The sequence below is a fragment of the Colias eurytheme genome, chromosome 18 (genome assembly GCF_061535395.1).
Source record: "Colias eurytheme isolate Ceu_HAF_F1 chromosome 18, ilColEury1 Martin Lab GWU primary, whole genome shotgun sequence".
Lineage (NCBI taxonomy): Eukaryota > Metazoa > Arthropoda > Insecta > Lepidoptera > Pieridae > Colias > Colias eurytheme.
In genome coordinates, this window is record NC_142997.1 from 2,088,942 (window position 1) to 2,116,475 (window position 27,534).

A 27,534-nucleotide genomic window follows, 5' to 3' on the forward strand; every position below is an offset into this window, starting at 1 on the left:
CTTAGTGACGCTTTCACCGGCCGTTCCGTACTGCCCACTTGTAAATTTGTAAAACGGTGAATTTCGTAAAATAGTCTTATACAAAGAATGTCTTGTTTAGTTAAGAATAGAATAAAGTTTCATGCGAAAGTGGCCCCTTTTACCACAGCCTTTACGTAGTTGTTACGTCATATTTTTGTGTGTAAAATATGCACATACCCGCATATCTATAACAAAATTACACTCATAGGTAAATGTCTCACCACCATAAAAGGGGTTTCAGGTGTACGTGTAATTGACATAATAAATTTAAACAAAATCGACCTTATTGAAAACTTTTAAGTAGGTAAATTTAAATTTTAAATACGCACAGTTTACAAATTAATGTTGTTAAGTAATTATTATCACAATTGTTTTAATTTTAGGTCCATGTTTAAGTAAATGGAAATTAATTTGTATGCAAATGCGTGTCAATTTAAATATTTAATTAGCTGTCTGTATGATTTGCATCTATGCGTGTTACATTGTTCTTATATTTGCGAGTTTCTTAATGGATTGACGTCATAATATTTGCTGTGTGTTTTTAGCATAGGTTTCTTTTATAGGGTCCATAAGTGAAGACGCGAGATGTCTGTAATTAAAACTATGCAGTTGTTATGTACTTACTGCAGTTTTTACTATTATGTATGTGGGAATAGGATAAGATATTAAGATGTATTTCATAATTAGCTTTATTTTTAGTCTGTGTTTTTCTATTATTTACTCTGTGGATATGTTGTCTGTAGATTGATGTTTATCTATGACTTGACTTTGTGGCTCGGTACGAAAAGAAATGGAGGATTGTTAAAAATGTATTTTTGTTCGGTGTCTGGGAATTAAACTGATTGGGCTAATTTGGCGTTTTTATTTACACCATCCCCACATAATTTGGGGGCTCGTCCGGGATGGTGGAATAAAGAAAATAAATGGAAGATTATGATGCCGCTGATTAAACCAGATTAAGACTTTACGAATTACCTATGAACTAAGAAGACTAAGATTTAAAGAAGCTTATGATTATACGATTACGACTTGAAGACTATATAAAACTTATTATTTACATTATTCAACATGCCGCCGAAACGACTATTAAAGGATGATGATGATTATGGTGAACCATCGCCGCGTATTAGCTTTACTGATTTAGAGAAATCAATGACGCCATTTTCGGGTGATGATGCTTATGGCGTCGAGGCTTTCATAAGAGAATTTGAAGACGTTTCCTCTCTAATGCAATGGGGCGAATTAGAAAAACTCATATTTTCGAAGCGGCTCCTCACGGGGACCGCCAAGCTATTTTTACGTTCACTAAGTGGGACCACCACGTGGGATACACTTAAGTCTGAGCTCCGCGAGGAATTTGGTAAGAAGTTGAACAGTGCAACTGTTCACAAGAGACTTTCAACACGCCGGATGAAGATGAATGAGACTCATCAGCAATATTTTTTACATATGAAGGAACTTGCAGTACTTGGGAATGTTGAAGATGAAGCCCTGATGGAATATGTCATCGACGGTATTAAAGACAGTGAGTCCAACAAAAATATTTTATATGGCGCTTGTAACATTAAAGAATTCAGAAAGAAGTTAGACATTTATTCAGAAATTAAGAAAAAATCATATTATTCACCTAATAAGATTCAAAGTAATTCAGTATCAAAGTCCATTGGCATGAAAATTCAAAAAACATTAAGAGTAAAGAGATGTTTCAATTGTGGAGATTTAGATCATGAGTCGCCTAATTGTACTAAAGGCATTAAATGTTTTAAATGCAACTTGTTTGGCCATAAATCAACTGAATGTTCTAAAAGTATAAAGAAGAGTTTGGAAATTATGTCAACTAAGAATAATATTGATGTGAGACCTTTTAAGATGCTGAAAATAAACAATATTGATGTAGAAGCCCTGATTGATACCGGAAGCGATGCTAATTTAATAATTATGTCTTATTTTAGGAAGATTCAAGGTGAAAAATTGTTATCTTATAGTTCAGGAACCACAGAGACTTTAACTGGAATAGCTGAAAAGGAAATTTATACAAAAGGATCTTTCACAGCAAAAATTGAAATTGATGATTGTTATTTTGAAACTTTATTTTATGTTGTTGATGATGGCGCTATCCCTGTCAACATTATATTAGGAAATCCTGTACTGAAAGAAGTAGAAATCAATTTTAAGGCTGGAACTATCACTGCAACAAGAATATTACACCTTACAATGCTAGAGAATGAAAATGAAGATATCACAAATATTGAAAACAAAGAATATAAGAATAAAATACAGAATATTATAAAAGAATATAACCCCAAAAGATGTACTAAAGAATCAAATGTAAAACTTAAAATATTATTAACCGATGATGTACCAGTTTATCAGAATCCACGACGATTGTCACCTTTGGAGCTTAACATTGTTGACAAACAGATTAAAGAATGGCTTGATGAAGGAATAATAAAAACAAGTAAGTCTGATTATGCTAGTCCAATTGTGCTTGCAAAAAAGAAGAATGGAAACTATAGATTGTGCGTTGATTACAGGAAATTGAATAAGAAAATTATTAAAGAAAGATATCCACTACCACTCATTGAAGATCAATTAGACAGATTAACTTATGCTAAAATGTTTACCTCGCTTGATTTAAAAAATGGATTTTTACATGTGAATGTTCATATTAATAGTCAGAAGTATACATCATTTGTAACACCACGAGGTCAATATGAATTTATTAAGATGCCTTTTGGCTTATGCACTGCTCCTTCTGTTTTTCAGAGATTTATTAATGACATTTTTCAGGATCTTATTATGGATGGTATTGTTCTATCATATCTTGACGATCTCATTTTACCATTTCAATCTGCAGAGGAAGGATTTGTTAATTTACAAAGAGTATTTGACAGAGCTGAAGAGTATGGTTTATTATTTAACTGGGATAAATGTTATTTTATGCAAAAAAGTATTAATTACTTGGGTTATATTGTTTCAGAAGGTGAAATTAAACCTTCAGTGGAGAAAATTGCCGCTGTAGAACGTTTTCAGACTCCTAACAATATGAAGTCACTTCAAAGTTTCCTCGGACTAACAGGTTATTTTAGAAAATTTATAAAGGATTATTCATTAATAGCAAAACCTCTGACCGATCTACTAAAGAAAGGTACTGTTTTTAATTTTAACTTAGACTGTGAAAAAGCATTTCAGAAATTAAAGTTAATTTTATGTCAATCTCCAGTCTTGAAGATTTATGATCCGAATTTAGAAACAGAACTACACACAGATGCAAGTGCTGAAGGATATGGTGCTGTATTATTGCAAAGGAGTTTAACAGATAATAAGATGCATCCCGTTTACTACATGAGCAAGAAGACATCCGCTACTGAAAAAAAGTATCACAGTTATTATTTAGAAATATTAGCTATTGTTGAAGCTGTTAAAAAGTTCAGAGTATACTTACTAGGTATTAAATTTAAAATTGTTACAGACTGCTCCGCCTTGACTATGACATTGCAGAAAAAGGACTTACCTCCTAGAGTAGCTCGCTGGGCACTCTTACTTGAAGAATATGACTACACGATTGAACATCGGCCTGCAGCAAGGATGAAACATGCAGATGCTCTCAGCCGACAGCCTATAAAGAATATAATTGTACTTACTGATACCGCAGCACGTTTGCGAAGAGCTCAAGATGATGATCTGCAAATAAAACTAATAAAGAAAGTATTAGAAAAGGAATCTTATGATGATTATGTTTTAGAGAATGGAATGTTATGGAAGATTAAGGATGGAAATAAATTAATGGTTGTACCTAAGAAAATGCAAAATGAAATTATAAGAAAACATCATGAAAACGGACATTTTGGTTGTGTTAAAACTGAGGAGTTAATAAATAGAAATTATTATATAGAGAATTTAAAGGAAAAGATTAAAACAAACATTGATAATTGCGTGGAATGTATACTTAATGCAAATAAAAGAGGAAAGAAGGAGGGATTTCTACATGTAATAGATAAAGGTGATTTACCATTGTCTACTTACCATATTGATCATCTAGGACCGTTGACATCCACCAATAAAAATTATAAATACATTCTTACCGTTGTAGATGGATTCACAAAGTTTACATGGATTTATCCGACAAAGACGCTATCCACCAATGAAGTAATAGATAAATTAAACATTCAAAAACAGACGTTTGGCTCGCCGCAACGAATCATAAGCGACCGCAACACTTCGTTTACATCCAACATGTTTAAAGAATACTGCGAAGAAGAAGGAATTATGCATCATACGATCACAACTGGTCAACCGAGAGGAAATGGTCAAGTTGAGAGAATACATAGAATTATTATTGAAGTTTTAAGCAAATTATCATCAGACGACCCTACGAAATGGTATAAACATATTAGTAAATTGCAAAGATGTTTGAATAACGATGAAAATATTAAAAATTATAATAAAAAGAGGAAGAAGTCGAATAATTACGAAGTAGGTGATTTAGTAGCGATTAAAAGGACACAATTTGTACAAGGTTATAAACTTTATCCAAAATACCTCGGCCCGTATGAAGTTATTGAGAAGAAGAGAAATGAACGTTATAATTTAAGGAAGATAGGTCAGGGTGAAGGACCTCTGAGAACCTCAAGCTCAGCTGATATGATGAAGCCATGGGTAGCGACTGTTGACTCATCTGGGACAGATGATTCTGCAGGATGACCGTGTGGGAATAGGATAAGATATTAAGATGTATTTCATAATTAGCTTTATTTTTAGTCTGTGTTTTTCTATTATTTACTCTGTGGATATGTTGTCTGTAGATTGATGTTTATCTATGACTTGACTTTGTGGCTCGGTACGAAAAGAAATGGAGGATTGTTAAAAATGTATTTTTGTTCGGTGTCTGGGAATTAAACTGATTGGGCTAATTTGGCGTTTTTATTTACACCATCCCCACATGTATTACGATTAAAATCAACAAAACAAACCTTTTTTTAAAGTTTTTATTTATTTATTTATCATAAAAGTTTTATCGCTCATAAATTTGCGCCACAACCTCGGTATCTAGATGTATCCTATTCTAGATGTAGGATAAAAATATTCACAATAGCATAGATTAATATCTAGTAGCTAGCACAATAGTGAGCCAAAATTGACCAGCTCTGGCATCGCTAGTCTATAGACTATAAGTCCCGTAGTTATTTATGGCCTTACGTACAGAATTTTCTCTTTATAAGGTACTTTACTTTCGTAACGTTAGCAAAGTGCAGTCCAGCCTAATGTTGTACATCAACGGTTCAATCAACGATTTGCACGGTTCATCAGTGTGTGTATGCTCGTTTGATGTGTCAGTATATCGCCTCCCACGGGATAATGTGCCTGATGTCTGACAAGTGACAATATGCAGCCGTACCTAATGTGGGGTTTTGCGATAAATGGCTCTCGAGTTTGTGTAGATGGGTGTGGGAAATTAGGGTAGTTTAAATTTAGTGTGGATTATGTGTGAATGTGATAGATACTGATATGTTATCGGTATAGGTATCTTATCTCCAAAGTGCGTAATTTAGATGACTTAACAGTTTTTCAAATTCTACATACCTAATCTATATACCTAATGTCTTTAAAGATTACGTAGTTTTTTTATGTTATTAACTCTCTATCTGACTAGGTATGTATGTACCGACATTCACACACCACATAATGGAATGAAAATTTGTTTTAAATATTATGTTACTCATACCATAGTTATTCACTTGACCCCAAGGAACTTATAAAGCTGTCCGTCGCTGTACCTTATCTTGATTCTGGTGTATTTATAAGGAATGCCAGTTGGCGTGCTGCAACTCATTGTGTTACTGGGATTTTATTATAACAAGTGAAGTATCCTTGGTTTCGTGATAAGCATTTGTCTGTTTCTGGACACGTGTAGACGGGAAAATTTTGTACGATAGTTACAACTTACATTGTAGGAAGATGGCTACAATTCTAGTGTGAATTCGTATTTGTGACATTTTAACTACATAGGTAGTACATAATCGTAGAAACTGTCTTTTACCTATACTACGTTGATTGACCTTTTGCGAACCTATATGCTTTTCTGCTTGTATCAAATGTTCTTATAAGAATCAAATATAGCCGTCCAAAAACAACATACGTAGGAAATATAGCCGTCCAAAAACATCTTTCATCACGTTTATACATTACATTAATCGTGGCACAACACAGACAGTACATTAGGTCAATAACAAAAGCCCGTTAGCCGGGTGATTCGCACTGTCGACAATGGATGCTGCCTTTTGTTGTCTCCGTAATAAATGCGCAGTTTTTTCTCCCTAGATGATGCTGCGGCGAGGAGTCAATGACTCGCGGTAGATACAACCATAATAGGTAGAACGGGAAATCGATAAATTCATTTGACTGCAGGATTAATAATTGCTCGGTGCTGCGACGTTTGAATGCCTCGAGTATGACGTTGAAATGCGTTGTATAATGCGCTCGGCTGACATGTATTGTTTTATGGGACAGGCTGGTAAAGGCCACATGGGTTTCGTGAGGGTTCGAATAATGATATATTACAATTTGGCTTGCTTTATGTTCCGGGTATGTCCCACATATACCAATGAGTTCGTGATAGCCTTAAATAACGTTTCACATGAAGAAAAAATAGTTCAACAACAAATACATAAGAGCGATCGTATTTATAGAACTGAGGTTATTCAAATGCTTCTCGGTTGTACAATTGTATCTACACTTGAGGCCCTACGTGGGTACATAGTTAGTTTATTAAACATACATAGTTTTGCCATCACACGAAGCAATTCGCTTTTAAATTACGTACATATCCTGTATCTCCGGAGGGCGGGGATCCTAATAATAATCGCCTGCAAGTTGCTGTCTCTCGATACAGGATGGCAAGTGTGTATGGTCGTTAATTTAATGGTGTTTGTCGTGAGAATCTGTTGGCTCCGTGCTAACAGGTTCTAGGTAATGCGCAGGTCTTGTTGCAGTTTAGCGTTAAACGAGCGTGCACTCGTTGACATAATGTATGCTTTGCGCGGCTTGATGTGGGGTTTGCGCAAACTTGGGTCGGATGGTGTGTTGAATTCTTGGTAACGTGTATTAGGATGTGATGAAGAATAGAAGAAAGTAAACTACATAGTAACACTTTATATATGACAAAATACTTAAATAATATATTGGTGGTTAAAAAAGCAGAACGTTGCAGATCTAATTGACTATGGTTTTGAGCAGATTCATAAATATTATCTACATGTTTTTATAGCAAAATAGTGCCTGGCACATAAAATATGCCACATGTGTTGTTCGCTCGGTGTGTGGTAGACTTTTGTTGGTGGCTGATAAGGAAGGTCATTGTGTCGTTGACTGATAGCATGGTATGTAAATAGCATCGCTCTCCGACCAATATCGGTAAAAGAGGTCATATTATTGCAAGTTATTAGTTCTTTACTAGTTGTCCATATATTTTAGGTAGATATGTGACTTTATATTGTTGAGATTTTTGTTACTGAATTAAATATTTTAATAAAACTGGGTAGTTATGTAATTAATACAGTATTGACGAAATTAACGTAGTGATGATGAATGAGAAAATAGTTAAATAAATATAGAACGTTATCGTAGAAATTTTTAAAAGTAAACATTCGATCTTACCAGACGTGATGGCTTCTAGTGCTTGTTCGCCTAAAGTTCTTCAATATAATAATTATTATTATATTATAATTTTCTCAAATTTAATTAGTCGTCTCACTGTTGTTATGTTTAGCGTTTATTAGGACACCATATGGCGTTCCCATTAATTAATTTAGCTCATATGCCAGATCGCGTTTCGCAGAGATTAGAGTGGTGTGTTTATTTAATTATATCGAGCCAAGTATCAGTTTTGCTCAATTGAAAATAACAATTACAAAGTTTTATGTATACAGCTGTATAATTGGGGTCATTTCTCATCAACTTATTTGGTATTTTAAGGACTGAACTCTGTTTATTATTAATGAAAATTAGGTAATTATTGCAAAGTATATTTTTGGCTTCAAACTAACATCATGTGTGATCAGTACCTAATAGTTTTATAATACCTTATGACTTATGAGTTTTGAAATACTTCTGAAATGATGATTATTATGACTGAATGAAATTTTACACACATGAGAATATACGTATTTTACTCTTGTAACGTTTATTTAACATGCTTTTAATGCAAAATTATAATTTCATAGCTAATGGCCATAATCCCGTGTATACGTTTTAATTATTCTCTCGTTTCTCGCGGGCTTAATATTCATGAGATTTGGTGTTATTTCAGTGTGGTTTTGGTTATAAAGCACGGAAATAATGGTGTTCAAATTAACTTCGATTTCTGTACAAATAAAGGAAAATAATATTCGATTATTCACTTAATTGATAATGCATTTGTTGGGTATTAAAAAAGGCCGGAAATATGTATAAAGAAACTACATTTGTAATAAATTCGGTTGGTAACAATATTTTTTATTAGGTAATCTGAAAAAAAAAAAAACATTTTTTGCAATTGCGTTATACAACGATGGTAACATATTATTTCAGAATTAGGAACTCTCACACTTCTCTCACATATTTATGTAGGTACCCTCATATTTTCTTCTATAAAGAGATTAAAATGAATCGGAAGCTTCCCAGTTATCCCAGCACACATCTGCATCACATTGAACGCTATTATATTTGCACAAACTGTACAGGAAAAGGGCATTACAATCGTACGACACGTGCGAATCTATTCCAACTCGGGTCATTGAACTATGCGTTATTGCTAATGATTGCTCTGGTTGTGAACTACTGGCTCAGTGGCTACCTCGGATTTAAAACGTATAGGTCGGAGGTTCGAGACCATTCGTGTAGGATATAGATTGATTTTTTAATTTACTTGTGTAAGTGGATAATATCAACACTGTTTGAGACGCGATTTGTCTAGACTCTCGACATAGTATTTCCATTGTAATACTGTGCTCTAGAGGCAAAAATAAACAGTGTTCTGTAATATATCGTGTCATGGGTGATGGTCAATAGAAAACATATTAAATGTTTTCTGACATTGTAATCAATCAAATTACCTATTGGTATTTTAATTCCCACGAATGTGAGCATACGCAATTAAATGTGTATGTTACCTATGCATTTAAAATGCGTGTATTGACACGCTATGAATGCCTTTGCGCATAAGTAAAATTTATAAAGTATATTAGACTACATATAAGATAACTCACTCACACAAACGCACAAGATAGCTTTTGGGAAATAGAGAATATAGTATCATCTACTAATTCTAGTGTACTAAAACATTATTTTGATATATCATCCAGAGACATTGTTGCAAGTAAAAGTGGTGTTTCATCGTCGGAACATTCCCACAACGAAGAAAATGGTTACTTATCAAATGCAATTAGTTTACTACATTATTGCAGTGCTCAGGTCACTTACCTATTTAAATTGCATATTATAAATATGTATATACTGTAACATTGTTATTTGTTATGTACATGACAATCACACTTTCGATTTTATGTTTGTAAAGATATAATATGGACTTTGCTTAATTATTTCTTTTGTTTTCAGGTATGTACATCGTTGTTATAAGACTGCTAATGCAAGAAATGCATCGATTAATTATTTTAAAAGTGAGTGAATCAATATTTGTTAATTTTATCAATTGCGCTTTTTGTTATTTTAGAAAAAGTACAAACTGTTAAAAAATATCTGATCCTAGATAAAAGCAGGAAAAATACCTACCCGTGAAATAATTTTTTTTGCAAAAATCCTAAAAGACGTTTCAAACACAAATTACGGTCGAGTGAAAATTTCACGCTCAACTAAATTTTGCATTACCTTTAAAATCTAAATCATAGATTTAGCTAGTCTAGTACGCCATAAAAACGTCCCTCGCGAGCAATTAGGAGTTAAGTTCGTAGAACTCAACTCGTTACCCGGAATGGGTTCAAGTTAACTCCTAGATTCAGGTTATTAACTATCTTGGAAGATTTAAAATAAACGATTCTGTAGAGAGTTTCCGCGGGAATGACGCTGTTTTATTATTTTGTCTTTTTTTCCTGAATTCTTTTTTCGTGTACTATCCCTATCCCTTTCGAATTTGTGCTAAAGGAATTGTGAATAAACCCTTTCTTGTAGGTATGATTATTAAAAAGTTAAAAATTTACGTAATAAAGTCACAGATATTCAAAACCGGCTCGTACATTTTTTCATTCGTTTCATAAATGTTTCGCAATGGCCCACCATAATTTTAATGATTCAGTGAACGATTTCGGGTAATAGCACAGTAATTGCGTTTTCTAAATGTACATATTAACAATAAATTAGTTCATAAAAAAAATGTTCTAATGCTTTTATTATATTTATTGAAGCAAAAGTAGTTCGACGACCTTCCGCTCTGTTCTGTTTTCTTTTAATATTTCGATTGATTCCGAAAACATATTGTCTACAAACAGTCAATATTGCTCATTAATCGACTAGTTAATTAGCAATTACTTCCGTATCCGCTAGTTACATGGCAACAAGTGACGGATATCACTTTCGCTCCCAAGGGTCGCTGACCGATATTTGCTCTACCATTTCGTCTAGCCTAATCGTGTGTGAAATTTATAAATTTAGCCCCTTTTACAAGGCAGTAAGGTGCACAATGCGAATAACAAGAATGTAGCAATCATTCTAAAAGCTTGCACGATTTGGATTACTGCCTGCTATTTATTGAGTCTGGTTTTAAGGATTTACGTGTCTGATGGTAATAAGGATGTATTATCGATTGCTTTCTTTTTAAAAGCGCGTATACATTAGGTAATTAGGTTAATGGCATTAAAATAGGAACCTTTAATAAAGAAAAAATAAAGAAAACCATACCTTTAGGCATACATACAATGGAAAAACATAATTCCTCTTTCAGGACAGTCGGAGCAAAATGCTCAGGGCATAGATCGACACTTAGTATGCGTGTGTGTATAAATGAAAACTTGTTTTCTCTATGCTGTATGAAAATATTAAACTAAGTAGTGAACTGTATTTATAAAATTTCTTCCCCGTTCACAGACTAACTTGTATGGGGTTGTTTGCAACCTAGTTATTAACTTGTGAAAACTTATATAGCAGTTATTATGTTAGTAGTGTATTATATACAGGATGGATTTTTTCAACGGGATTCCCAGGCATGGTAAGTAAATTTTCTAAGTCTCTAAATGCAATTCTACCTACTTCTTTTGAACAATAAAGGAATGGTTTCGTTAACCTAAATTTGGTATCTCCAGTCCTTCAAGTACTTTCCTTCTAGGTCCCATTTAAATTTTCCAACCTGTATAACTATTTTATATAGACTTACAAGGTCTAGTCTATAAGGTTTTAATACATTGTTGATACTTCAGTGATTTCACGCCGTCTCTTTAGTTCAATGAACTAGAAATAAGCCTGCCTCATTTTATTGAAAGGCTATGGTCATTTAAGAATTTACTTGTATAAAATCGTAATTCGGACGGATCGATCTGAGGAACTATCAGACACTAATCTGATTTTAATTTATAATTACAGTTTGTTGATGATTTGATTAGTTAAAGAGTGTTTCGATAAAATTTACAATTCAGGAGACTTCTTGACTGTATGGAAAATCAACTAGACACTTACACTCGTGACTTAGTTTCATAAATAAATAAAATACAATAAGCGTACGTACAATCTTTTGAGTCTTTGAGATTTGTATATTATGCGCAACAGATATTTCGAAGAATCTATAAAAATATAATCTCTATCTCTATCACCGTAAAGTTAGACAGTGCGCGCACGAGCAACTTTGTCTCCGCAACTATTTTGTCTCGCAACTATTTTGTCTCTCCCACCTATGGGCTAGTATGAAAGTGCGCGCACGTAGCGACGCAACTCCCCATACAATTGATGGGAGAGACAAAATAGTTGCGGAGACAAAGTTGCTCGTGCGCGCTAGCTCTTATGCAATATTGGATACAGATTATACCGTTGACATTTGGCAAGTGGAACAGGAAAGTGGTTTTATATCGGGTCTAGCTTGTCATGGAAACGATGTTAGATAATAGTTTTTGAGATGACAATTTTCTTAGAAATTCTCTTTGGCTATTTTTATCTATGATCTATATTTTTTTATTGAAATTGAAATCGAAACGTGATGCTCTACTGGAATTTAGTGAAGAATGCGGTCTGTTTACAAAATTATCGATAGTGTACCTCGTACTTCATTCTTGTTTTACTAAGTATCGAAAAATATTTTTAGTTTATGATTTATTTCATAGATGTTGGTATTGTTCTTATTCACGCGATCGAATGATAAAAAGAAGAGATTTCTTTTAAGAAAATATAAATATTGAATAATATAGGAAATGAAAAATTGAACTTACATACCTATAACGTCCTAAATAACTTCAAATCACTCATTAATAACATTGACCCCAGGGTTATGTGTCGGTGAACCGCTGGAGGTGACAGTAGGCAATTTGTACAAATAATTGTTACGGACGTTAAATTATGTAAATATTTGATAAAAATATATAGGATATAATATGATTAGTGGTTAAAAATAATGGGTTGTCAAATTCTTCGATGATTCTGCTTATTCATTTTTGGAGAGAGAATTTTGCAAACAAAAATTTAGTTAGTCAACGTACAACTATAGCAATAAAATGAAGCCTATAACAGGTTCAAAGATTTTATCTATTTAAATCAGAAACGGTTTCACTGTTTTGATGTGAAAATAGAACATTTGAGGCTTTGATCTCCATAAAAACTGGTCGAAATTGCGTCCCCTCGCGGCGCCAGATCACACGTTTGATACCGTAGCACATTCCATAAATACAGTGACGTCATCTCAAATATGTTACGCGTCGAGATAAGTGCGACTTTTCCTTCAAAAATGAGTAATGTGCGAACAGTTAAATGCGGTCGTTTACCGCTTGTGCCACATTGTGAGGCCGTTTTGACAAATCCTTGAACTTGAGGTGAACGCTCTGGGAAATAATCGGGACGATCTTAATTATTGTAACCGTTGTTTCCGCTAATGAGACGCAATTTGCATACGATTTTTGTATGACAAGGTTAATGAGGGGTCAGCTGAACGTAATGTGGGTCAGTGTGGTATAGTTCCTGCGGAGGACGTGGAAAGCAACGGATCTTCTCTCTGGGGTATTAATTCTGTATTGGTATATGACAGTTTGTATTGAGCTGAGATTCGATGAGAACAAAACGCTAATGATTAGGTATTAGCTTTTATTAAAGTTGACTCTCAATCGATTAAATGAAAAAGGTAGGAATGCAGTGTTAGAGAAAAAAGGTAGACCTATGTTTAATAATGAAATGCGACATCAAAAGGCCCATTGTGATTTATAGCTCATTCAGTGGATATGCGGAAAAAGAGGTGCTTTTCAACGATGTCTCGACTTCTTATAATATATTACGTATTCATGCATATAATGTTCTGTCCCCGTACCCTTCTGTCTTAAAGCAGTATTATTTCCAGTGTGCAAAAATGACAGCTGTATAATATTTAGTATATAGCGTCGTCTAGTGCCATCACTTTCATACTGGAATACTGTTATTATAAGACGTGGTAAACTCCCGGTTCTTAAAATATATTAGGTATTCATGCATACAATGCGGTATGAAATTTAATGTTCTGATACCGATCGGAGTTGTGCACATGTTGACGTTTCGGCTTTGAAGTTTGGATCGCTGTTTGTACACATTGCATGAAATGTTGATTGTTGGTTATTTGGGCTCGGAAACATACAGTTGTGCCAATTTGAGCGGAACGTTTGATTGATTTGAGTTTCTGAATATCTAGTGGGAATTGTTTTTTGGTATTTGGGTTAACTAATTGTATGTGTGTTTATATATCTGTGTATTTTTGAGGTTTCGTTGCATTAATTGAAAATATAGATTGAATTTGTGCTCATGAAATTTTAAGTGCATTCATGTCTGGAGTTTTTATACACTTGAATGGTTGCTCACCTTAGGTATGAGGTTATTACTCCTATAACGATAAGGTTTCATCGATCTTTTAATACGTGTAATCATAACGTGTGTCTGTCCGTAATGCCTTTGAATATCTAAACAGAGGCGAAACAATAGTTTAATAGTAGATCATGAATGGGCGTTATGAGTAAAAAGCAGTATTCCACCACTAGCTAATCGAAGTAGTTTTAGCTCTACAAATTTAAGTTTTATCGTACATATTTATGCTGAGATTAAAAGAGTTATTAAACAAACATTTTATCAAATGAATGTGCATTTAAATACAGAGACATGTGTGCTTGTGATTGACGCGTTAATGACTACACTCGCACGCGACGTCACTTGTCTGTTCGTTGATTGATGCACGCCTGTGAGATTTATTGGTTTATTATTATTATCTTGTTTGAATTATATGTTGAATTTATGTGTGATTTTGTATTTGTTGGTTGTTTGTTTGTTATTTTCGGACTGGAGTTCTTTAACATTTGGACTTCGAGAAGGATGAAAATGTTATTTTTGATTTGGAATTGATGCCATCGATTGGCACGAAAGACCTCTTATGACTTTCAAATGATATATTTCGAATAAAAGTTTTATAGTAGGTTTGAATCCGATAGACCCTCTTGAAAAAGTTGTAATGGCTTTTACGATATTTAAATTATATAACTACATATTTCGAAATAAAGCTACTTTAGTTATGCTTTCTCTTTTAAAACTCACAAATGCTTAACTAAATGTCCAATCGAATAGGGTTGAAAATATAGTAAATATGAAAATACTAATTTTCTAAATTATTTCGTGAATTATAAGTTGACTCGGTCACTTGTCTTTACCCTACATACGGTCGAAATGAAGCTTCTGCGATACAATTGTGCGACGAGTGATTCATAGCGTCATGCATCACGCTGCAACTATGCGTTAAGACGATACACAAAAAAAAATCCACTGCTTGGCGGGCGGAGTCTAATAGCTCGCTATCGCGAACGCGGGTGTGCGCGAAGTCATTCTTGCAAACTCGCCGCGCTGCCGCTGGCCGACTCGGGACAAACATGTATGGAGTCGTCATACAGTTATAATATTGTTATACATTTATTCAATTGTTGATTTATTGGTTTTATTTTCTTGCTTATAAACAAATAATCTTCTTTCCAACAACTACTTAGACATTATTAATAATTATTATTATTTCGTAATGTTTACTTTATTACAAAATAATACAGGTTATAAATAATCTTTAAAATAACAAAAAATATTGTTACTCTGAAAAAATGAAATGGTAATCAATAACGCGGACTACTGAATTGATTTAGATAGAATTTGATGCTGACGTAGATAATATTACATCATGCCCAGAAATGAAAGGTACTATTTCTGAAAGAAGTTATAAACCCTAATTCTTCTCAGTCAAAGTCAAGAGTGGAAGATATCACTAATACAGTAAAACTGATGCGAAACTTTGGATGTTAATTTGTATATTTTTTTGTTAGTTGTTACTTAATCACGTCAAGACTACATTACCAATTTTGATAAAATATAGCTAATAACCTGGATTTACACATAGGATACTTTTTATCCGAACTGAACACTTCTGTGAGATAAAACAGGATTCACGATATAACCTAATTCCAAGCGGGCAAAGCCGCGGTCGGAATGATATTTTTTTAAATAGAAAAATTGTTTAAAAAAAAACACAAAATATATTGACGCATGTATTTATTTTTTGCACTCTATTATAATTGTAATTATTCATTACAAATAATCAAAATAAAATAGCCAGAACAAAGTTAGGCCCTGGTAGGGTAGGTAGGCAGGTACAGCAATGTGAGACGAACACTGGCTTATTTATACCAATAATAATGTATTATAAACATTAAATTAAGTTTACAACAAAAATACATAATATTAGCTAATGTGAAAACGAATCAACCAATCATCCCACAACAATGAAATGTGCACACAAATATTCATCCAAATCGGTTCATGTGATTAGGAGGAGTGACTGCAGCGCCATCTTCCGGGCCCAATTGTGTTTCCAGATCACCCAGGAACTCAATTTAATATACTTACACAAAATTTTTCGAAATTAAAACTCACATTACCATGTAAATATGAATATAAACCTGTTTTAGTACTAAGCAATTTCCCGCACAGGTGTAGTAAGTATAAATGAAATAAATATCAACATCAAATTCTTTATACAACATACTTATCTACCACCTACTAAGAAATGTAATTCTTGAAATTTTTTCGTATTTTTTTTAAATATAATACTACTCCAATGAGCTCCTGTTCCATATCACGTCCGCCATACTTCCACTAAGTTCACCATGATTTTTTATTTCTTTGCACTTTGTTGCTTTTTGCTAAAAATGGAATCATGCGATAAAACCAGTAGAACGTTGATAACATACATTTTTGACTGAATAAAGGTACTTACGAAGGAGTGGGTTCACATTGTGAACAATCAGTGGGTTTATTTTCCTTCTGGATTCCGGATTTCTGAAAAGATTATCTATGCTATAAATGAAAAAAATCTTACACATTCGTTATGTACTTAAAACAGGGGTACATATCAAACATCGTCTATAATACAATTATCATCAAATTTAAAATAAAACCAACTTCTTCATTAATTTGTTCCAATTGTAAGCATTCTTTTTTCTCCAACCTTTATGTTTCTTCTTCTTATTTTCTTTATTGTCCCCATTTGTCTCATTATGTCTTATCGTGTTGTCACCCTTTTTTACGATTGCGCGAGCGACACAAGTTCCCCGTGTGACGGCCGTAGCGGGAATGACTCGTGCAGCGATCGGGGTAGGAAGGTACAGGGCGGCTCTCGCTATATTGGCTGGTCGCGCGCTAATTTCAAGTATTTCTTGTTTATTTCAAAACCATCGCATATTTCAAAATTCTAAATCGGTAGACGTATAGGTTGTATATTTTATAGTTAATATCCAAAAAGTCGTAACTTTACGTTTGTTATTTTGAAGATGCCAGAGATTATAAAAAAATAACAATGAGAACTTTGTATTTTTTTTCTATCGAGAAAATATCATGGAATCATGTTTCTAAAACGGTAGACGTATTGTGTTACTATTGAACTTTCTTGTCAAGAATTTTCATCACGACAACTTTAATAATATAAAAATTACGAAGGTTTGAAAAGGGCCGTAAATGTTAGAAAAATTAATTCATCACCTTAATCACCAGGCGCCGGCTGCTCGCGTTTTGTGCCTTTGTTTATTTCTTACTCTGTACCGATTTAAGATGTAATAGAAGTATGTTACTAGTTAAGTAGAGAGTAGTAGTATAATATGTAGATTAGGATGGTTGATTTGGTAAATTAATTTTTTGACCGGAGCTTTTGAGGTGTTCAAATAATTATGTGTCTAATTCAATAGACGTAATCTTCTACGGAATAAATGAGTCCTATTAATTTATTAGCTCAGTCTTATGATACTAATATAAAAGATGTAAAGGCAGTCCATTTTCAATGGGCAAAAACTTGGTATGTATTAATAATTGACAGTCTTTTAAACGTTTATCCTCGTTTCAACTCAGTTTTAAATTAATCCAAAGAAATCGTCTTTGGTAAGAAGTTTTTAAAAGAAGTATTCATAAAAATCCTCATAATTTTTACTCCTTCGTAAAGCTGACAAGGAATTCATTTAAAAGAAGTCTTACTCATTCAAAGTTTTTAGCCCACTTCTATAAGATTTATTTCTATGTAGGACCACTCTGAACATATTAAAGTTTCTACACTACTATATAAAATATTTAGACCGTAACTTATCATTTTTCTAAAACAGTGTCTTTCACAACTCAAGCCAAGTCAATTGTCACGGCATCACCTACTCCATTGTGTAATGTATTTCCTTAAAGAGCCTCTTTTGTATATCTGTTGTAACGTTAAGTGGATGATCACTGTGCCCAATTTCAACAGCATCACCTACTTATCTTCTTTGTATAATGTATAGCTTTCCGGTAGCTGTTTTGCCTGCGTGGTCAAATTCAATTCCCATAGGAATGAGATGTTGTTGATTCACCGCAAACCGATGTTAAAAGCCTACCTACCCTCCTATTTATGTCCAGACGCAAAAATCCTGCCATAAAATCGACCTAACAACAAACATCGACAATCAAAGACACTTTATATTATTGAGGATTCATATAACTCGTTGATGAGTTTCTGGTATACCGTCAAGTGGATGATCACTGTCATCAGCTCGTTTCATAACCCCGATACGACAGCATTACCCCAGTTTCGGAAACCATGTCACAATGTGCTTATCTTCGATTGCATTGTGCCTCGATGACTGCTCTGATACGATTGCGCGATCGCTTTTTTACAATGCTACAGTGAAATGGATGCTTTATTGTTTTGACCCAATTTTGTGAATGCGAAAGGGTGATTTGTGTCGCGTCCTAAAATGTGAATTTTTGTGAATATGAAACAATTTTTCAACTGGAATACCTTTTTTGTATCGTAAGGCTATTAAAATAATAAAATAATATTTAAGTGCAAGTACTAAGATGTATGAAGTATAAAGCAAGGAGGCGCGTCGATGGTCCCTTATCACATCGCACTCGTGGGAACGAGGCGTTGATCAATTGATATCTTTAAGTGCTTTCGGTGCTTGTACTTTGTCCTCTTTGTGCTTGATGAGAGCGTAGGATACGGTCTTATCGTAATCACTGTTTACTTATCAAGTTCTGTATTAATTGTTTGAAGGAGAGTTGGTTGGAAGGAATGTTGTCTACATTAAAAAGGTATTGATTAGAACTGTATTAAAGCAACAGTGTAACTATTATAAGTTTAAATTATATGATAGCACAATTTTCTCAAAAACATAGTTGGATTAATGTCTAAAAAGAAACCTAGTAATTCAATCATATAATATTCTCGAAAATAAATGGACCAATTATCATAATCCTTTATGTGCTATCAAAGTGGAACACTTAAGTGCATACGATTTATAAAAGTAACGATATATTTTGTTATACAAAAAAGATACTAAAACATTAATCTCCAACGATAAAAATTGAATAATCTGTATTCTATTCAAAATATGATATCACTATAATCCAGCGTATGCATATTAAAAACATGTTTAAATACAGTTCAAACGGTTCTCGTCAAAAGAGATTATTGTTAGCAAAACGTGTACGTGAATGATATATTCAGATCAATAGGGAGCTATAAGAGGAATTGAATTTCCAATGCGAATCTACATACGATAAGCGGACGTTTCAAAGAAATATACAATGGCATAGATTGCAATTTTATCAAAGCGCTTGTGCTTGAACCGTTGATTTTCATCGTTTGCGACGCTATTGTTTCTTATCTAAGAATTGTGAGTAATCGATAAGATATCATGTTTCTGCTGATGGCAATGGCAGCGTGGTTCTTGTAGGTTATTGGTAAAAATAAATTGATGTGTATAGTGCTTTCACTACGAATATACAATTAGTGGGAGTTAAATATTATTTGCGCGAGGGAGTTGAAGCATTTTTTTAAGTTACTAATTTGTCCTATATACATATAATGGAGAATGTTCACTAATTTTGATTATTAGCACTCCATATTCTCTGTCAAAAATAAAAAATACTAGTGAAAAAATTACTTCGATACGTCAATTAGTTTCCGATGAAGTAAAACAAGTTGTAAACGCCCGGTGATGGTGTGACGTCACACCACAACACGCTCAATCTGGCTGATGGCTCACTCAGTCCGCTAGCGATCGCGCGCCCGTGCCGTCGAAATTATAATTAAATACTTTTAAAAATGTCCAATCCAAATACCAGAAAATCATGTGTTGTTCCTAAATGTAAAAATACAACTACCAATTCGCCGGATAAGTTGTTTTTTATAGTTGCAAAGGACGTAAACAAAAATTTTAAACAATATTTAATAATAGCTGTGTTTTACCTGAAAATAAAACACATATTAAATACTTACCTATATTTGAAGCTTACTTATTGAGAAGGTACCTAGCTTTTTCCGCCTATTTTCCCTCTCTTTCTCGTTGTATATATGCTATCTCTCTCGCACACGGCACACCTCCCACCAGGTGGCGCGGCCGGCGCACGATAATGTGCAGGCGCTTGATCTTCTTCATTGAGTCGAAATCCTCAACAGGTGGACGTTAAGTGTAAGCTTCAAATATAGGTAAGTATTTAATATGTGTTTTATTTTCAGGTAAAACACAGCTATTAAACACTTGACCGTAATTTGAAGCTTACTTATTGAGACCTGTTTGTTACCCACCTGGTGTACAATATATGGACGCCAATGTGAATTTGAATAGGTACATAAGTAATTACTTATTTCTTTATTTGAAAGAGTAAGGTGTGCAGATAGTATACCAATAAATCACACAAATTTTTATATTATTTATATTAACAATCCCAGATGAAAAGTTAATCAAATAAGAACCAAAAAGTTAATCATAATGATTAAAAGTATTAGAACTTATGAGATTGGTTCAAGCGTACCTTAGTTAACCTTTTGGGCTTGAAAAGTTAAAGTTACTACAATTTTCACTATCTTTAGCGTAAATCTGCGAAAGCGCCAGTAACGACTTTCAATTACGCATTTAGATGTTACTTACAAAATGAAGCAACAGCTGATCCCGACGAGGCAAAAATACCTCAAACTCAAACCTTTATTTATTCAATTAGAACTCTGTAGAAGCACAATTGAATCATCTTAACATAGAATTACCACCTGTCTCAACTCACACAGTTTTAACCCAACCTGCTACAAGCGGACAAGAAGAGAACTTGGTCCTTACTTTTGGGGTCAGAAATAAATTTAAAAGGTCACCCCTTGAATAAGGCAATAAAATATCAAAACAGGTAAACGGTTTTAATTATAATACAGATTTTTAACATCCAACCAAACCGTGCGGTATCTATTAATGTTTAGAGCCAACGCCACCAATCATAATCTAAACATGGCTAGTACTTTCAGTACAATGCATGAATTATTTATTTAAAACTGATAGGTCATAAACTCTGTACTGGAAACAAATATACTGAACTTAAGAGACTAAAATGATAAGGAGCTTATCTGTGTCCCAAAACTGCAATTACTACAGCCAAGTACGTTACTTTTAATCAATTCGGTTTTAAGATATAATTATGATTTACATCAGAACTTATATACCGAAAGCCTCGGGACTACATAACGTGACTTATCTTCTTATTCTTATACTTATATAAAAATGAATCGCAAAATGTGTTGGTAAGCGCATAACTCGAGAACGGCTGAACCGATTTCGATAATTCTTTTTATATTCCTTGAAGTACGAGGATGGTTTTTATGTAGAGAAAACGTAAGTACCACGAGCGAAGCCGGGGCGGACCGCTAGTTTATAATAATAGTGTTTGTGCACAACACTAGGCAGTCAACAGCTATATGAACGTCAGATAGGAAAAGAGCCAAATTTATCCAGTCAGTAACAAAGGATTTTAACTATAGTTACTTTATTCTAATTCAACCAACTACTACTAGCTACTCCGTATGTCTTTTGGATAGACGGAGGCAAATAGGATTTTTATTCCAACTATATCATTTGATATTTTGAAAATGTACTCCACATTTTCATACCGTCAGAGTCATTTTGCAGATTATAGTGGTGCAGCACTGAACACTGTCTATTAGGTGGCTGATGCTGCTGACCGGGCCTTCAGTTCCGCTTTCCAGAATACCTTCACCCTTCTAGGTGTTACTACTACTGAAATAGCGGTACTCTATCGCGTCGTTCAGGTCTCTAACTGACATAATGGCAAGAGAGATTATAAGCTTAACTATGCATTATTATGTTAATGAATATGGTGGGTTTTGAATACTATCGTCGTCTGAAAGTATCTCCTTTCGATTAACTGCATTAAGGATGCAGATCTGATCCCATCTTTGTTCCGTAGGAATGCTACGACAGTCTAAACGTTACACTGAACAAAGAAAATTGCCCTGAATATAGTCGGTTGTTCCAACATCCGTAATATGGCTAGCCTAAGGTTAGTTATCCCTTGATTGTGACTGCTACCAATGGAGGCATTGCTCTTGTGTTGTCCACAGTTGTGCGAGTGCAAAAATGAAGAACTGAGCTCGTGGGGAGCTATGTCGAATGAATCTGTGTTAAGATTATGACGGTATAGGACAGTTAGCTGTGGATGCGAAGACAGGACATTACTTTATTCATCCGTAAACACGCGAGGCAGCCACGGACAGCGATATAGCAAGAACTAAACTAGCAAAGTTTAGTTCGCTTACCAGACTTTGTCATGTTTTAAATGCAGTATATCCTCTGAATAGCATTGCATTTATGACTATTGATAAACTTAATTCACCCGTAAACACGAGAAGCAGGCACGGATAGCGATATAGCAAGAACTAAACCAGCAAAGTTTAGTTCGATTACCAGACTTATATTTTAAAAGCCGTATAGCCTGTACATTTCATTTATTGCCCCCCCCCCCTCAAAGCAAAGAAATGAGAAGTCATTTGGCAGAGCTTTCTCGTTAAGGGTAGGGGTTCCAAGTAATATCTAATAATAAGAGGCTTTTGTTTGGAAAGATTGACTTTCCGTTATTTATCCTCTATCCTATGTAACTCAACAGTCAGTATTCTCAGCATTCGTTGAGTACTTGAACGTTTTACGTTAATAGTTGTATATAACTTTATTATACAATATAATAATCCTGGTGGGATGACAAAAAACTTGTCTAACAAACGATTATCCTAATCCCTCAGCGATTTATTGTTTGAGCCCCGAAGAAAAATCTCATGGGTGCAATAATGAGGTCAAATGGGTTGAAAAACGAGTCAAATAAATTGCCTACAAGACCGGGCAACTAAAATAGGCCTATGAGAGGTCAACTATACGTAATCAATCGTCATTTGTTACATTCAATCGCTTTGCGATTAAAAAATCTCTTCCGATGTTTGTATATGAAAATTGGTCGGCTAGTGCCATTTAATTACGATACCAAACATACCGTTGACACAAGGCTTGGTGACAATCCTCGAAACCACCGCCACAAATCATCTGCGAGATGATATTTGATCCGACTCGCCTTCCTTTGTTGTGATTAGGCTTTGCATTGGTAAATACAATTTGTTCAATTCCAATTTCCATAATTGGTAAACCAATGGTGGTTTCCTGATTCCTGAAGCGTAAACTTTTAGGATACGAAGTATCAATTTCATGCGCCCATTATTTGACGTATCTAACCTTTATTGTATTTTATTAGGTCATTTACTATACTGCCCACTGTGAAGTAGATTTCAAAACCTTTTTCTACCTACCTTAGAAGAGTGAAGATCCGATACGGTCATATCCAAAACTTCTTTCGTGGGTCCTCGTTGACAAAAGCAAATATCTATGATCATTTTAATGATCAATCCTTTGTATATTTGCACCAATCGCCATTAAAGCCCCGCGAGGGCTGATATATATTTGCACCATTTCCCCGTGGGGACGGTTGTTATCAAAGCCCCGCGAAGGCTGATATATATTTGCACCATGTCTCCGTGAGGTACTGTTGTAATCAAAGCCCCGCGAGGGCTGATATATATTTGCACCATTTCTCCATGAGGGACGGTTGTAATCAAAGCCCCGCGAGGGCTGATATATATTCGCACCATCTTTTCCGTGAGGGACGATTGTAATCAAAGCCCCGCGAGGGCCGATATATATTTGCACCATTTCCCTGCGAGCGACAGCTGCGCGAGGGATGTTTGTAACTAGAAATAAGTAGGGCCTGCCAAAAAATGCTTAAGAGACACCCTGCGAGGGTGAATTTGACCTGGCTAACCCCTGCGAGGAGTAGTGGCCACATTTATGTATTCTGCTTCGAGCAAGAATACACCTTAGTGCTAATATAAAAATAGCAGTAAATAATCATTTAAATAATATAGCAATTAACAAGGTCCTTTAACTTATTTTCCAATGTTAGCGACATTTAATAAATTCATAATTCAAATCAATTCACTAAATTTTTAAATGAACTTCGATTCATATTTATTTTTGTTCATGCAATCGATGTAACATTTAGTTGCTTTATATCCGTTAACATTCCTTACGAACGCAACCATACCGTCGTAGGACGTTATAATATTTAATTGCACAAAATAATCTCCACTCACCCGCAATTTTTTACTTTTTGTCAAGGTGTACAAGTTTATAATATTATTCTAAAACGTTAGAAGTGAATTGTAAATCCTTTGAAATAAGTGTATCTAAATCTAATTAATTATATTAAGATATCTCGATAATTATTATACGATAACCCTTTCAGCACAAGTTCAGTAAACCAAAGAATTTAATTGTAAAATTTTTGGTACTTACTCGTTTTAACAAAAAAGTTGCATCATTTGAACATAGGAAACGTAATTTTCAATCAAATTAGCCGTGTGTAATATGTCTATTTTCACATAAAAACGGATCAGAATAATACTCATAAAAGGACACGTATAGACTACGGATAGTTTTGAATGTGTGGAACATTCATGGTACGTATCTACTATACATGAGCGAATTCCATCATTATTCAGTTGAGCGGTAACTCCCGTACGATTTATAAAATAATATCACAACGTGTTCTGACATGTCGTGACTTCTTGGAGCTGACTCATCTCGTTCGATAATTTTTAGTAATAAACTATGATAGGAATTCCGAACCGTTCCTAGCGATAACGACAATGTAATAAAGTCGTAGCAATGGATTGTATGCCTGTAAAGCTTTGAGTTGGCTCATATCCATACTAAGTATTAATTGTAATTTTTCCACGAAAAATTCACTTGTACCCTTGTAATAAAAACACATTATTAAAAATGAAATAAAATATTAAAAATATCTATATACAAGAGAGGGTATTTGATATATCATATCAAATAATCACAAAAGTAATATTAACGATTCGAGTAAAGCCGAACGGTAACACCGTTAAAATAGCTTTACTCACAGTATTAAAAATTCAAATATTAATTAGTACATATTGCATAATGAAATATTTCAAAAGAAAAGTTACTATTTCAAGTAAAATGTAACGGTTGTATCGTTAATTTTAAATATCTTTATTCATGCTATTAAGTATTTAAGCATATTGAAAAATAAACTATTGCTGAAGGATTCATTAAAAACCTCAGCATTTTAAATAAAGTCCAACGATTATACCGTTGACTTTAAAGATTTTTACTCATTTTTAAGTAAAATATTATTAGAATAGATGTAAAAATAACTCACTGTACCGATCCGACGGGATACACTTTTTAACACTTTTAGCACTTGCTTTAAGCAATACTTAATACTTAATAGCACCAAGGTTGTAGTCTTGTAGACAACCTTCTCGCGGCGGAAGCTAGACGCCAATGAAGAAGATCAAGCGCCTGCACATTATCGTGCGCCGGCCGCGCCACCTGGTGGGAGGTGTGCCGTGTGCGAGAGAGATAGCATATATACAACGAGAAAGAGAGGGAAAATAGGCGGAAAAAGCTAGGTACCTTCTCAATAAGTAAGCTTCAAATTACGGTCAAGTGTTTAATTTATAATTTCAGAATTTTCCGTGTTCTTACATAGTACCACATATTATAATATTTTGAGAAGATTGCAGCTGTTTTGCGTTATCCTTTGTTTTCTATACAAGTTTTAATCTATACTAGACTGTGCTTCTGCTCTGCTCGTATGGGCTAAGTATAGGTAGATGGCTAGTAAGATTTTTTCTTGTTTTAAGTTGAGAATGATATGGAGAACTATACTAAAATATAAGTTGGTCGGGGGAAGAATTAAACAAAAACAGGGTATAGTTCCACACAAATTCAAATGTCAAGAGGAAAATGAAGATAAACCTCAGAGATCAGCAGTGAAAAAACGCAATCGTATAGAATATTTTGAGAAACTATTAAATAAAGATGAAACTTTGGCATGACTGTTATTTTATTAAACGAATAATAATTACTATTATTGGACTATCGCGGACGAAAACCCATCAAAATACTGCGCAAGCTACTACTACAGCGCTGCCGACTTGATACTAAGCGTTGTGACGTGACGTCACAAGCGGTCACGTGACTATTAGCGGGACTCGATATTTTTCGAAACTTTGAATGCGTATAAAATCAAAACTACTTGGTATTTTTGACTACGACAAAAACTAGTGTAATTGTATACATACAGGCTTTACTGAAACACAATTTCAAGGGATTTGGCATACCTAGTAACATTCTTCATTGTGGATACGAGTTCTTATTCCCTAACCTGCTCTGTACCTTATTTTTCAGTTAAAACACACTTTATAGAATATGCTTACTGGAAAAGCGACTTGAAACATGAGGCTCGATTATATAAGTACATACCTATATTTTCTTTTATGATAAATAATACGAGAAAGAATAAAATATATTACCAAATAGAAATATCACAAGCAATATGTTATGACCTAATTGTTGAGCACGGCAACACATGTGAGGTAAACTCAAAAAAAAAAACTGATAGATGGATACAAGTGATAGAGAATCACTTCGAAAATAACGAGATATGATTTATTGAAGACCGCTCGTTCCGTTCACATTTTTACATGAATATTATTTATTATCTTTTGGCATCCTTCCAATTGAAATTGCTTAGAGGAGATCCGATCGAACTAAAGTGCTTTTTCCTTAGTTTTTATTGAAGTCGTAAAATGTGTTGATTGATTTGCAAATAGCTTCATTGTTGGTCTATGAGGAATTTGATATTTTATGGAAGAAGTAGATTCTTGTTAAATTATGGAATGAAATATATGTAAATATATTATACCTAAGTGAAATTTTAGTTTCATCTTTAGTAATATCATGGTTTCCCTGTCAAAGCCGCCAGACGTGCCCGACGCCTTAGGGCGCTTGTGCACTACAAGGAATTTTACTGTCCGGCATTCCGATTTTTTACGGTCCGGTGTGGCATGAAAAAACCGATGAATTGCTTGTGCACCTGTCCGTCTTTACTCGGATCAGTGCGGTACAGTTCAAGGAAGTATGGCGGTATAATGCTATCATAAATGATTGTTTTCGCATTTTACAAGAAACGAGTAAAAATATAGAAGGTGAAATATTATATTACTTCGTTATAATAAAAAGTAAAGTTCCGTAAGAGATTTAAAATGCGTGTTTCACTTATTTATTTTAATCGGTGACGAGGAGCTAAATCTATTCCCACTTGAACTTTAACTTACCAACACTTACTTAGATAATAATTATAGGTCAATGCTTGGTCAATGTATATAAAAATAACAATACCGACTTTTCAAATCACATTGCCAGCTAAAAGGAAGTAAAACAAGAGCTTGCTTTCAATTGGCATATGCTGTAAAAAGAGTAAAATCCAAGCTAGTGGGCATTCGAAAACAATTATATGTACAGCGACTCGTAGACACAAAAAACCATCCGGAATAGGGAAAAGTGAAATGTCGGACAGTAAAATTACGTATAGTGGACAAGCTAGCATTTAGATTAATGG

The 27,534-nt window shown here is 34.1% G+C and overlaps 2 protein-coding genes and 1 long non-coding RNA gene across 4 annotated transcripts in view; 2 read left to right on the forward strand and 1 right to left on the reverse strand.

Moving 5' to 3' along the window:
* Positions 1-27,534, forward strand: part of KrT95D (phosphofurin acidic cluster sorting protein KrT95D) — a 125,479-nt gene that overhangs the window by 25,169 nt on the left and 72,776 nt on the right. The gene's annotated exons all lie outside the window — the stretch shown is intronic.
* Positions 674-4,725, forward strand: LOC149900457 (uncharacterized). Its single transcript, XM_090112674.1, has 3 exons — positions 674-2,479; positions 3,002-3,100; positions 3,245-4,725. The coding sequence occupies exons 1-3, from the start codon at positions 1,090-1,092 to the stop codon at positions 4,723-4,725; spliced, it is 2,970 nt and encodes a 989-aa protein (XP_089968800.1). The 5' UTR covers positions 674-1,089.
* Positions 15,635-17,232, reverse strand: LOC149900458 (uncharacterized). The gene is made up of 3 exons (XR_016457766.1): positions 16,657-17,232; positions 16,472-16,533; positions 15,635-16,397 (listed from the first exon to the last, which is right to left on the reverse strand). It is a non-coding gene; the product is annotated as an uncharacterized LOC149900458 (long non-coding RNA).

Coding starts and splice junctions, on each gene's coding strand:
- LOC149900457 (XM_090112674.1), top strand. CDS start 1,090: ATGCCGCCGAAACGACTATTAAAGGATGATGATGATTATGGTGAACCA. Junction 2,480..3,001: donor TGAAGGAATAATAAAAACAA/GTAAGTCTGATT, acceptor ATATTGTTTCAG/AAGGTGAAATTAAACCTTCA. Junction 3,101..3,244: donor AAGTTTCCTCGGACTAACAG/GTTATTTTAGAA, acceptor GTCAATCTCCAG/TCTTGAAGATTTATGATCCG.